At 44.5% G+C, this 12237-nt stretch overlaps 1 protein-coding gene across 6 annotated transcripts in view; it reads right to left on the bottom strand.

Annotated features, from left to right (window-relative positions):
* Window positions 1–11817, bottom strand: part of ZNF827 (zinc finger protein 827) — a 109501-nt gene extending 97684 nt beyond the window's left edge. For 2 of the 6 annotated variants that reach the window (XM_088660268.1, XM_088660267.1), the window contains exon 1: window positions 9384–9584. In XM_088660268.1, coding sequence (XP_088516394.1) covers window positions 9384–9489 — 106 coding nt within the window. In that variant the 5' untranslated portion in view covers window positions 9490–9584. Of the gene's footprint in view, window positions 1–9383; window positions 9585–11361 lie in introns of those variants that run through there. The other 4 variants (XM_088660264.1, XM_088660265.1, XM_035111673.3 and 1 more) reach the window with 3 other exon arrangements.
* Window positions 11818–12237: the final 420 nt, after the last annotated feature.

Here is a 12237-nt window from a genome sequence, read left to right as displayed (position 1 = left end):
GAGGGAACTACATTTACAAATTGGTGATGATTTTGTCATTCATTGAAAGAATACATTCTGTTCTGTTTCCCTGGACACAGTTGTTCCTCTTATTGGGGTTGTTTATAGAGTCAGCACTTGAACTTTACCTCAATTTGCATCTCTACCATATCCCAAACGCCATTCAAAGGAAAATGGGCGCGTATTTGAAATCAATGGGCATTTTACATTACGAAGCCCTTGTTAATCAGAAATGACTATATGGCTTTGGTCAGACATATAATTTCTAACAGAGCAGAGTGGAATATATGGGTTTGAGCTACCTCAATGTACTTTATTTACCACAATAGTCAAAAGGAAGTAGAGGGTTGAGAAAATAAGGGTCAATAGTTTTAGGTAATTTAACACACAACATCCACTGTTTACACTAAAAAGGGGGAGGAGAGAAAATCACCAAACTCATTCAATGACTGCGATAGTAATGGAATTATTAACTCAATCACACATAGACTAACAATTTTCTCTGCATGGATCTTCTTGTCAGAAATTAGCTGTATCATGACTTACTACAGCAGTTAAACAGTGAAAATAACATATAGATATTCCCCTTGTACACCTTAATACCTCTCAGCGAGGTTCTCAAGACTATTAAGAACTGCCACAAGCAAAACGGGGCAAATGAAAGTAACTTTGTGGTTGTGGATGAAGACTCAGCTGACATAAGGAGTCTTTAGGAAATTCCCAATAAGCAAATTTGTGTGTTTGGGTGCCTATTAGTTTGAAAGGAAGATGGGGCTTCCCAAAAAGAAGGTAGTGGTTTCTACATGCTTCGGGTGGAAGTCTCTAGGCAAATAGAAGTATAGAAGTTTGTAAATTACAAGGAAGAAACCTGTTTTTAAAAGAAATCAAAACTACCTAAGAAGGGGTTGGGGAGAGAAGAGGGGATTGGTTTACTCAAGCCCATTAACAGCCTGTAGGGGTCATACTGGAGTGCAAGTAAAAAACTTGATCTGTTTTATGGTTCTCTTTTGCAGGCTTGGAGATCAGAGCAATACATTTTTTTAAAAAAATTACGTCAAAAACTCCTCTTCCTGCACCAATATAAAGATGTATCCTAAAGGGGGTGGGCTGCAGGCCCCACTTGTATTATATTGCAATAGTATTCAGTATGCATTAATCCAAAAATAAAAGTGTCAAAAATGCAAACTCAATTTCTCCTGGTTTCTGGGATGATGGTACCCCTGCCAAATGTACAAGAATCCAGGAGTTCCCCAGAGGCTTTGTCATTGTAGGTTCTAATGTTTATGCCCACCAGCCTCCTGCATTAACATGCTATAATGATATTAGCAAGCCGTGTACACAAGGCTTCTCTCTCTCTCTCTCTCTCTCTGTGTGTGTGTGTGTGTGTGTGTGTGATGCAGACTAAGACATCAAGGAAGGTTTGCGACTTGTGTCAGGGATCCCAACAGATCTAGAAGGCATCAGTTCCACAGCAATTCCATCACGGGCAACTCCATAAATCTATCATCTAATTATTTCTGAAATTTCATCTCTAATTGATGATATAGTGTTTGTACGGCATTGTTGCCTCACTGCTGGGGCTCTGTACGCACCATTAATCAAAACAGGAAAATCTTTCAAGTACATTAGAAGCCCTTTATTTTTTGGAACCCCAGTTTATTTCTTGTGCTCAATCTTTTATATAACAATTTTATACTTATTAGCGAGACACACATGGGTACTTTATACTAATTATATGCTTCGAAAAATAATTACAGTACACACATTCCTTTGGATTGCTATATTTGTTTCCCTCCTTTGACTATTGTCGATTACGGGGGGTAGTCTTGCTACAGGTTTGCTTTGTGAACTCCCTAATTTCACTTACATGTTCTCGATATCCTACAGTAATTATAATGGTTACAAATAATTATACATGCGCAATAAACCCTTTGCAGTAGGAAAGGATACCATTCATACAGCACTCATATGCTTTCCCTACCTCTGAACCACTCTTAGAGACAGAGAGGTGTCATGAAAAATCTCTAAGCAGTTTACATAAAATATATATGCCACAAGTTTTATCCTCCCTACCCCAAAAGTAAGGTACAGTATACAACGTTTTAACCAAAGTCTGAACACAGCCACTTCACAAAGTGCATATAAAGCCTGCACAGAATGACCAGATATCCCCAGTGGTATTGAAAGAGCACTTGTAGTATTCTTTTTTCAATGCTTGTACCAAGTATTTGTAAAGTACCTTCATTTATCACTCCAAAGACTTGTGTGTATTACCTTAACAAGGCTCCTGTAAGGTAGCTCAGTAAGAATTGAAAGTACAGTACTGAATCTTGCTGCCATAAGCATATGCATGTAATGAAACCTGGGACCCAAACAATTTTAGGACTGTTTATGACTCACAGCTACTCAATTTGCCTTTGTATTAGATTCTATTATATTAGTATATGTTATTATAATTTTTACTATATTCTTAACACACAGCTAGGTTGCAAAAATGATATGGCTGCTTTATGTTGTGTGTTGAATTCTATTGCTGGTCTCTTTCAGTTTTTGTGCTGGCTTTTACAGATTTTAAGTATTTTGAATTTTGGATGTTTTAAAAGTTTTTAACATGTAAGCAGTATTTGGTGGTGGTGATCTTTATACCTGCACACAGAGCTTAGGGCTTGCTGATCAGAAGGTCGGCGGTTCGAATCCCCGTGACGGGGTGAGCTCCTGTTGCTCGGTCCCAGCTCCTGCCCACCTAGCAATTTGAAAGCACGTCAAAGTGCAAGTAGATAAATAGGTACCGCTCCAGCGGGAAGGTAAACGGCATTTCCGTGCGCTGCTCTGGTTCGCCAGAAGTGGCTCAGTCATGCTGGCCACATGACCTGGAAGTTGTCTGCGGAACAAACACTGGCTCCCTCAGCCATTAAACCGAGATGAGCACCGCAACCCCAGAGTCGTCTGCTACTGGACTTAACGGTTAGGGGTCCCTTTACCTTTACACTGCATTGTGAAGAGGTTTTTTTGCCAGAAAAGCAGTTTATACATTTATTAAGTAAACAAACAGTTCCAAACTTACTGATGGGGACTAACACAGAAATATCATGGCTTGCCAAAGGTTAGCCTGTGAGTTAATGGCTAAGAAACAAAGTACAGTAAGATCTTCAATCTCAAAACTTGTTCTTTTAATTATTGAGCCATCAGAACACAAACTGACACCTTCAGTATGGATACTACCACAGAGATATGAATATCAAAGAGGAACATAATAAGATTCCTATTCTGAGGCAGAAAAAATACCCTATCAAACGAAGTACTGTCTACTCTGAGCTCTCCATGGTCTCAGATCAAGGTCTTTTTCAGCACTGCTACCTGAGCTCCTTTCCCAACTGGAGATTAAGACTTGGAATTTCCAAACATAAAACACCGAAGAGTTGCCTTCTTGACTTAGGACTCAATTGCAAATGGTTTGTCCCTAAGGCAATAATTTCACATTATGCTCTATTTCATCTTGTTACACCTGTGGTGACCTTGTCCACAGCTGAACAACTGAACAATTAAATGCACAGTACATAACTCCCATGTGGCCAGGCTCCTCCTTTGGCTAAGATTCAGGCCACGTGGTTAAAATCATCTTTTTATATGATGAAGTCCCTAAACTGATGGGAGGGTGGGGCAAGATTTTGGTTTCATGAACTAGCGTTCTGAATGTTCTGAGTCATGGTGAGAGAAAAATGTAGCATTTGCTGCTTTGGCCTACTTTTTCCAGTATTCCTAAGGACATGGTAACTGTAATCTCAACAAGGATCACAAGACCAATTCATCATCCCCAAATCCCCTGAAATGTCAGTTAAATGGATTTTGTGAATTTGACCTGGTAGCAACCATGTCCTGCTGTGGTAAATTAAAAATATATATACCGGTATGCACAATATATATATGCACTCTGTGTGGACATTGACTAGATTCATTATGACAATATTTCAGAATTTCCATTCATTTTTGCAGCATGATGTAGATTTATTCAGTGTTAAGTCCCATAAGCCCAACGAGACTTACTCCTAATTAAGTATACATAGTATTGCATCCTTAAACTGAGTGTCCTATTGTCAAAGTCATTATTGTAATAAAAAACCTTTTTACAATTTTCCTTCCTTCTTCTGAGTAGGTTTTTACTCTCTGCCTAGCTGCCATTCCATCAAAACTATGTACTTTGTAGTCTCCATCTCCATTCCCCCAAACATCTTCTATGTACTCTTGGGAACACACATTTAATATTCTGCCCAGTGTTCTTATATCACATGCTGGGGTTCTACATAAGGAAATGGTAACACAGCTACATAAAATAATAGGCAAGTGTATACATAAGAATTAGCACTGTATTCTAAAGCAGCGGTAGGGAACCTGTTGTCCTCCATAAGTTGTTGGGTTTCAACTTCTATCAGCCCCAACCAGCATTTCTTATGGCCAGGGATAACAGCAAGTATACATCTGGAGAGCCACAGGTCCCCATGCCTGTTCTAGAAACACAATAAATATAGAACATAAGAAGAGCCTGAGAGAAAGAGGGAGAGGACTACTGAGCTCATGTCCTGCCAATAGGCTTCCCATGGGCATCTGGTTACTCCCTGTGGGAAGAAAATGATGGGCTCCGTGGCTCTTTGGTCAGATCCTGCAGGGTTCTTAGATAGTGGCATGGTCCAATTGTATACAATAGTCTTTTCAAACAGATCTCTGAGACTCCACTGACTGCAGTAGGTCCTCTTCACTAACGGGGTGGTGTAGGATTGCTACCTTTGACTTAGGATTTGAGTGGTCTGATCTGGAGATGCTTGAAAAGCGCATCAGTTGGCACTCTAACAATGCAGGCTGTGATCATCAAATCCCTTTTAAGATTTCCTGCTTTCATGAAATGAACCCTACGGTACTCAAGTGATTTGTAGGTTTCCCTATTTGCATTTCCACTATCATTTGTGGCAGGTATGAGAGTACAAACATGGAACTTCTGGCTTCCAATCTAGAGCTTAGAGTGCTCATCCAGGAGCGTGCATACATTATCTGTTTGGGGATATGATTTTCAAACTTTCTGAAAATGCCATCTCCTAATTTTATTAGACCTTCCAAGGTATTAGACCTTCCAAATCAGGCACCTGTGACCCCTTTGTTCCCTTTCAACCATTCCATGGGAACAACCTGTTTGGGGGGAAATGGAGACTTGACAGTTGATAGACCTATTACAGATAAAGTATGCAAAAAAAAAAATTATGTTCTCTTCTACTACTGGCTCCCCATATTTGGGGAGCCCATTGAGGCCCATTCCAAGCTAGAGATATCCTGGTATAATATCAAGCAGATTTTCCAACAAAGTAGGGCAAGAAAAGAATTATTTCAGTTCCCTATCTACCTCTTGTGGGGAACACAAAAAAGCATACAAACGTTCTCATGAGGATTTCTGACAAAATACTACAAACCTTCTCTAAGGAGGATCAGCTGATAAAGCAATGATCCCAAGCAACAACTCAGGAATTTTTCCAAAACAAGTGTAGCATAGTTGTAAAGCAGGAAGGCTGTTTCAAATTTTACCCGCTATTAACTATCTGATCTTTGGCTAATGTTTGTCTCTGAACCTCAGCACCTGCCTCATCTTCAATACAGGGATAATGACACTGACCTACCTTACAAGGATATTGTAATGGTTATTGAGCTACATACAAAGCACTCTATAAATGTCAACTATTATTTTCTAAAATCATGTTTCCATTTTTGGACACTTTTAAGTTGTAAATTTATATTTAGAAACCAACAGTGGTTAAAAAAGAGCATGTCAACACAGTTGTTGTTGTTTTTAATGACACATATGCATAGTGTAAAATGTCTTATTTCTTTAAAAAAATGTAGAAGACAGAATTAAAATACTGTAGAGATTTTGTAGAACTGAACGGTGAACTCCCCTAATAAATGACAGGCATGACAACATGTACAATCTTAAGTGTAGGCCTACCACTGCTGTGTGTTGATTAAAGTTGGGTGGTGCAGGTGACTGTTATGGGCTGAGGAACTTTTGAGGCTTCTGAAAGTGGCTCCCCACCCCCCAGTTACTGCCAGTCAGCACCATAACTAATTACATATATGTGTGTGTTTGTGTGTGTGTGTGTGATCTCCATCATTTTATTTGTATGCTGCCATAGGTGTAGCGGAGGGGGGGCAGCTGCTCCCCCCAATCAATAAAAACAATAATACTTCACTAACTGAGGTTCGGCCTCCCCTAACAAAAGCCTGCCTGCCTAACATAAATCCTGGCCATGCCCATGCCTTTCCATAGTTAAAACTATGCTGAAGGAGCTTACAACATGCAAAACATAATTACAAACATAACAATAGTAGTCACAAACGATGAACAAAACATACACAACCAAATGAAACAATTTCCACATAAACTGGAAGATCTAAAAATAAAGATACAAAAGAACAAACATCAACAACAGCAACAAAAACTTCAAAACTATACCTCAACCCAGTGCTATTTTTCTAGAAAAAGAGGCACCGAAACTCACCACAAACACCTTCCTTGTTCTCTTACCACGATAATGGTGCCCACCTGAGAGTTGCCAGAACTGAGCTCCGGTCAGTTCTGGCTGAAAACTAGCCATAATCTGTTCCAGCTTTTGTAGCTGGAGTCAGTCAGGGCGCCACCCTTCCCAGGCGCGCTGGGAAAGGGCCAGCAAGGCAGGGAGCAAGTCTTCCAGGACTCACAGCCAAGATGCTCTCTGGCCTTTATATATTTTCTTTCCTATAAGGAACATTGTTCTCTACCACCAGTCCTATTTTTCTTTCACAACAACTCTGTGAGGTAGGTAAGAGGGAGGGAGGAAGTGACGGGGCCATAAGGCCCCATTTGCACTCTGCATTTAAAGCACTATCATACCACTTTAAACAGTTGTGGCTTCCCACAAAGAATCCTGGGTACAGTAGTTTGTTAAGAGCGCTGAGTAGTTAGGAGGCCCCTATTCCCACCACAGAAGAGCTGTCAGACCACTCTGAGAACTGTAGCTCTGCAAGAGGAAAGGGGTCTTCTCTCAGCCTCTTTAACAAACTAAAATTCCCAGGATTCTTTGGGGGAGGCCATAACTGTTTGCACTAGTATGATAGTGGACTTCATGGCAGTGTGGGGATTTGAACCTAGGTCTCCATGATCCTAGTTCAACACTCCAACACCTGCACCTCACCTGTTCTCAGGATAGCCCTGATGCACATAGAAAAGTGCTTACACAAACCTAACAGGGTCTTTGGGTCCTGTGGCCTTTACCACATTTTTGAAGTTATTTCTACAGTTATTATTCTTGTTATTAAGTCTCTTTTTACATACTACAGTCTACTCTCTTCCTATAATTAGATTATTTTAACTATCATAATTGTCAAGTTTATCCTGTAACTTTTCTCTCAATGAATGTAGTTAGAAATTAGATTCTAGATCCCTATTTTCCCCCAAGTTCCCAACAAGCTGAAATTAACTTTTGTCATTTGCAGGTGGCGACCACAATCAGTAAGGTAGACAATACTATTTTTATTGCTCTGAAGTATAACAGCTTTTCTGAGGTACAACACTCAAGAAGAAAAAGGTAACTAAGAATCTAACAAAAGCCCAAACAGTGGAACAGTGGAAAAGCAGGGACTGTTATAAAACTGCTGCTGAGTAAAGTCATATAATATCACAGTGAAGTGCTCAGGGTTGAACTTTTCTGGCAATGGTTCATCCTTAAACGTACGGTAATTACATAGAAGCACATGGGCAAAGTTGGGAGTTGCAGCCCAATCCCAGACTTTTTACTCAGAAGCAAGTCCTGCCAAGTATAGTGAGACTTACTTTTAGGTAGGCAAGTTTAGGATTGTGGCCTTCATAACAAGCTCAGGACACGTGCATAGCTGCCAAGTTTTCCCTTTTCTCACAAGGAAGCCTATTTAGCATAAGGGAATTTCCCTTTAAAAAAGGGAGAACTTGACAGCTATGGACATGTATAGCTACTACATAAGCACCCCGTTTTCTTACAGCGGCTGTTACTTGTTATGAAAGAATGCCAAAATTTACAAGGCTCACTCTTCAGAAAAAAGATCCTGCTTTGTATGTAGTGAACCAATTCTAGTATGAGAGTTCTACAAGATGTGGTGTGTGCTGCTGTAATACTCTGTTAACATGTTATTAAGAATTAATAAGAGAACATGTAAGGACTTTCCTGTATAGCTGCATGGAAGGGAGGAGGGACAGAATTAATGTTGACACCCTATCATCCTAACACTATTAGAGGTGATACAATGCCTTGTACCCTTGTAGTCTCCGCCGGACACAAACAGCATCACAAATGCTTGGTGTCAAATACAGTACATGTGTTTTTATTCAAATGTCTCATAGAGTCTTTAATAGCAGGTTTGGTTTTCTTTAATAAAAAGTACACACAAGGCCTAAATCACCATCCATTTACAGTAGAGTAGTGGTACACACACACCCTTCCCCTCCAAAGGCACACACATCAGAAAGTCCTTAAAATACTTTAAAACTAAGCACCAACACTTAAGAAACAGGGCACCACATTTTAAAAGCTGGAATTTTCACAGCCCTCTTTCCCGCCAGGCCACGGCACCTTGTAGTATAATAAACACTAACTTCCCCTACAAACAGCTACAGCAAATGGGTAATAAAACTTGCAATCATTTGGAGGGGAGAGGGGAAGAGAGACACACCAAGACAACCCAAGTATAGCCACACAAGCAGCAAGGGAGATTCTTCCCTAGCGAGCTAAAATGGAGACAGAATTTCATCTCTGCCCTAGAGAAACAGACAGAAAGGGCAGCAGCACCAGGTCTAGGTCAAGGTCACTAGCGGGGCAGTCTGCAGCTGCTTGCATAGCTGTCTTCAACCGCATAGACAACACGCTTCCCAAAACTCTCAGTTCAGACTCTCAATGCATACATACACAGGCTCCTCCGTTAGTTTTTTTTTAAAAAAGAAGCCTCCACAAAACTCGGCATGCTTTGAAAATGCCCATTTGCTCTTATATTGCACTTCATGGAATTTTAGGGCTAGGCGAACTTTCAATCAGAAGCCCTCCGAGATTTATACATATGAAAATACATAATTAAAAAATGAAAGGTTACTGACCTTGCCCCCCACCCCACCGCTTTTTTTTTTTAAGCAAGTGACCCAAAGAAAAGCCGTTAGCAGTAGATGCAATTGTAGCCCCTCTCTAGACATTCAGGAAACTCAATTGTGTAACCACTCTTTAGTTACCACTCAATTGTGTAACTAGCTCTTTAGGGTAGGAAAACCTCAATATTCCAAAACCGGATCCACTAACGCGAGGGCGATTAGACGGTGATGCGGGGGGCGGGGGCGGGTTGCTTACAACAGTGCCGGGCCCGGGAGGGGCCCAATAGGGCGCCCTTCTCCCTCGGCTTTGCGCGGCAAGGGAAAGGAGCAACGGTTGGTGCGCGCGATCCCTCCGGTGCCATTGGTGTCCCCACCTCTGCTACGGTTCATGCGTGGCAGGCTGCTAGTGTGTGCTTGGGAGGGGAGGGGAGAAGGCAGAGAAAGGACGAGAGGGCGGGAAGAAAAGTGGGAGGGGGAGGTCAGTCCTCTCTCCAAGACCCTTCCCCTGATAAACTATCGGAAAATTATGTATCTGTGGAGAGAGGGAAGTAATCGATCGCGCTCTTTTGTCTGAGGAGGAAAGGCGGCGGGAAGCCCCCCGGCATACAAAAACACGCGCGCGCACCCCGCAAAGCACACACGCCATCCGCGACAACCTTAGCCCTCTCTCCCTCTCCCTCCCTCCCCAGTGAACTTCAGGTGACCGACCATGGCTTTGACACATAAGCAGTTCAGCCCCGCCGACACTGAACCCGGGGGCAGAGCCAGGGAGGGGCCGGGCGAGCAGGCAGCGAGCATATGTGCCGGAGGCAGAGCGGAGGAAAATGACCCCTAAATCCACCCACGCCGCCCCCTCCGCCGCCTTCCTTCCTCCTTTCTTTAGAGAGACACCAAGCCAACGCGAAGGCTCTTTTTTTCTTTTAAAGACAAGACATATTATTTGTATGCGTGTGTCCCCACACAAAACACACTTTATTTCCTCCTCCTTCCAAGAGCGCCCGATCGCTTCTTGCTAGCACAGGGAACCAGAAGAAAAAGTTAACTGCTTTGCAAAGAATTGAGGAGGAAGGAGGAAAAATGGGGGGGGGGAGAGCGGCGGGTTGGAGGTGGAAGAGGAAGAAGCGGGGTGGGAAAGGAGGGAGAGCGCGGGGTGAGCGGCTGTGTCAATGTGTGGTGTGTGCATTGCCTGCAGGCTGTGGGAGGAGGAGGAGGAGGAGGGCACTTTTCCGAGTCCTTCCTGCGCTCTGCTGCTCTGGTCTGGGGCAGCGGCGGCGCTGAAGCCTCCGACTCGCCCAGGCTCCATCTGACCCTGCATTTTATTGCAGCCGCGAGGAGAAGCCCCGAGCTCGCTTGCCGCCGCTCTGCAGGGACCTCGCATGCCACGATCTGCCTCCCGTGCAGCCCCCCCCCCAATATCATTGCTGGCTTCTCGGCGGCAGCCAAGCAGCAGCCCCGGATTCTCTCGTGTGTGTGTGTGTCTCGCTCTGTGCCCCCCCCCACGCCGACGCCGCCACCCGCGCCGCTCCCTCCCTCGCCCTCCCCCGCCGCTCTTCGCCTCCTCCCCGGCTCCGGGGCCGGCGAGCCCAGCCGCAACCTTTAGCCGGAGACGGACCTCGCGATTGATTCCGCGCAAGGCGCCAGCGAACCGCTTTCGTTTCCAATTGTGCAACTCCCCACCCCAATAAGAATAACAGTAATAATGATAATAAAAAGAAGCCTCTTCCTCCCCCCCCTCACCAACACACACACACATACACACCCCAGCATTAAAGAGAGAAATCCATTCACACACAAATGCACAATCACAAGAAAGGGGAGGGAAGAGAGGACGAATAGAGCGAAGAAAGAGAGGGAGGGGAGGGAGGGAGAGGGGAGACACACACACACTCGCTCTCTCCGGCTCGCTCTCTCCCTCGCGCACACACATACACACGCGCGCACACATGGAGGGGGAAAGAAGAAAAAAATTAAAAGGGCACAAGGCTGTTCATCACCAACATGGCTGCCTTAGCTCAGACCTAAAAGAGGAATAACCCAGGCTGTGTCTTTGTCAGTTTCACCTCTGTAACCCTAAACTAATGCACAAAACAACGGAGGAGGCTGCGGAGGGGAAGGAGGCAGGCAGAGACCGGGGGGTGGGGGGAGAGAGAGAGAAAGAGAGAGGGGAGAGACAGAGAAGGAGAGAAGGGGGAAATGGGGGGAGGGAGAGAGGGAGAAAAAAAAGGAGCACTTACGTGAAGAGAGGCGCTTGGGTTGCTCCTGCTTCCTCCTGGGCATTTTCCCCCCTTTTCACATTCTCCTCCTTGGTTTAATGGGGGATCAAATATATTTTTTAAAAAAGCCCAAAAGAGGGGCAGAGGCAGGCACAAAGCAGGGGCAAAGGGTGGCTGCCCAGCAAGGGCTGGTTTTCTTCTCCTGGGCAATGGGGGTGGGGGGGTTGAGAAGCTGCTTTTCCTGGAGCCAAGGAGAAGAGCCCCCCCGCCTCGCCTCTCTCCCCTTTTTCTTGCCCTTCCTCCCCCACCTTTTCTCTCTCTCTCTTCTTCTTCTCCCCCCCTCCCCCGGTCGTGCACCTGGCTTGTCCCCGGTCGCAATATTCTTCAATAGAAATGGATCTAATGGGCGAGGGAGAGTGTGTGCTCATATGCGGTGTCAATAATGAGGGCTGGTGCGGCGGTGTCTATGGCTGCTCCCTGTGTGTCTCCAAGCCCCTAACTAACACTAATGCAGGGATCAAAGGGCAGCGGCGGCGGCGGCAGCAGTGCTCACAGCTCACACACAGGCTGGAGAAGGAGAGAGAGACAGAGAGGCAGAGAGAGGAGACGAGACACACACACGCACACACACAAGGCAGAGCAAAGAGGAAGGTGCCCCCAGGCTCCTAGGCTGTACTTTACGCACACACCGAAACGCGAGCGCTCCTCGTAGCGAGGTTCAAGGGGGGACAAAGGCAGGCAAAGGGGGCAGCCCCAGCAGGATGCAGCCCCATTTTCCTCTCAGAGACGGAGGGGGGTGGGCAGGGGAAGTTTGGAGTTCTCCACATTAGCCGCGTTGATTGTTAAAATAAAACAGGGTGTTCTTAAAATTAATAGTAAAGGTCAAGTTGGCGCGAT

Source organism: Zootoca vivipara, chromosome Z1 (assembly GCF_965207765.1).
Source record: "Zootoca vivipara chromosome Z1, rZooViv2.hap1.1, whole genome shotgun sequence".
Classification (NCBI taxonomy): Eukaryota; Metazoa; Chordata; class Lepidosauria; order Squamata; family Lacertidae; genus Zootoca; species Zootoca vivipara.
This window is presented reverse-complemented; position numbering and strand designations above follow the sequence as displayed.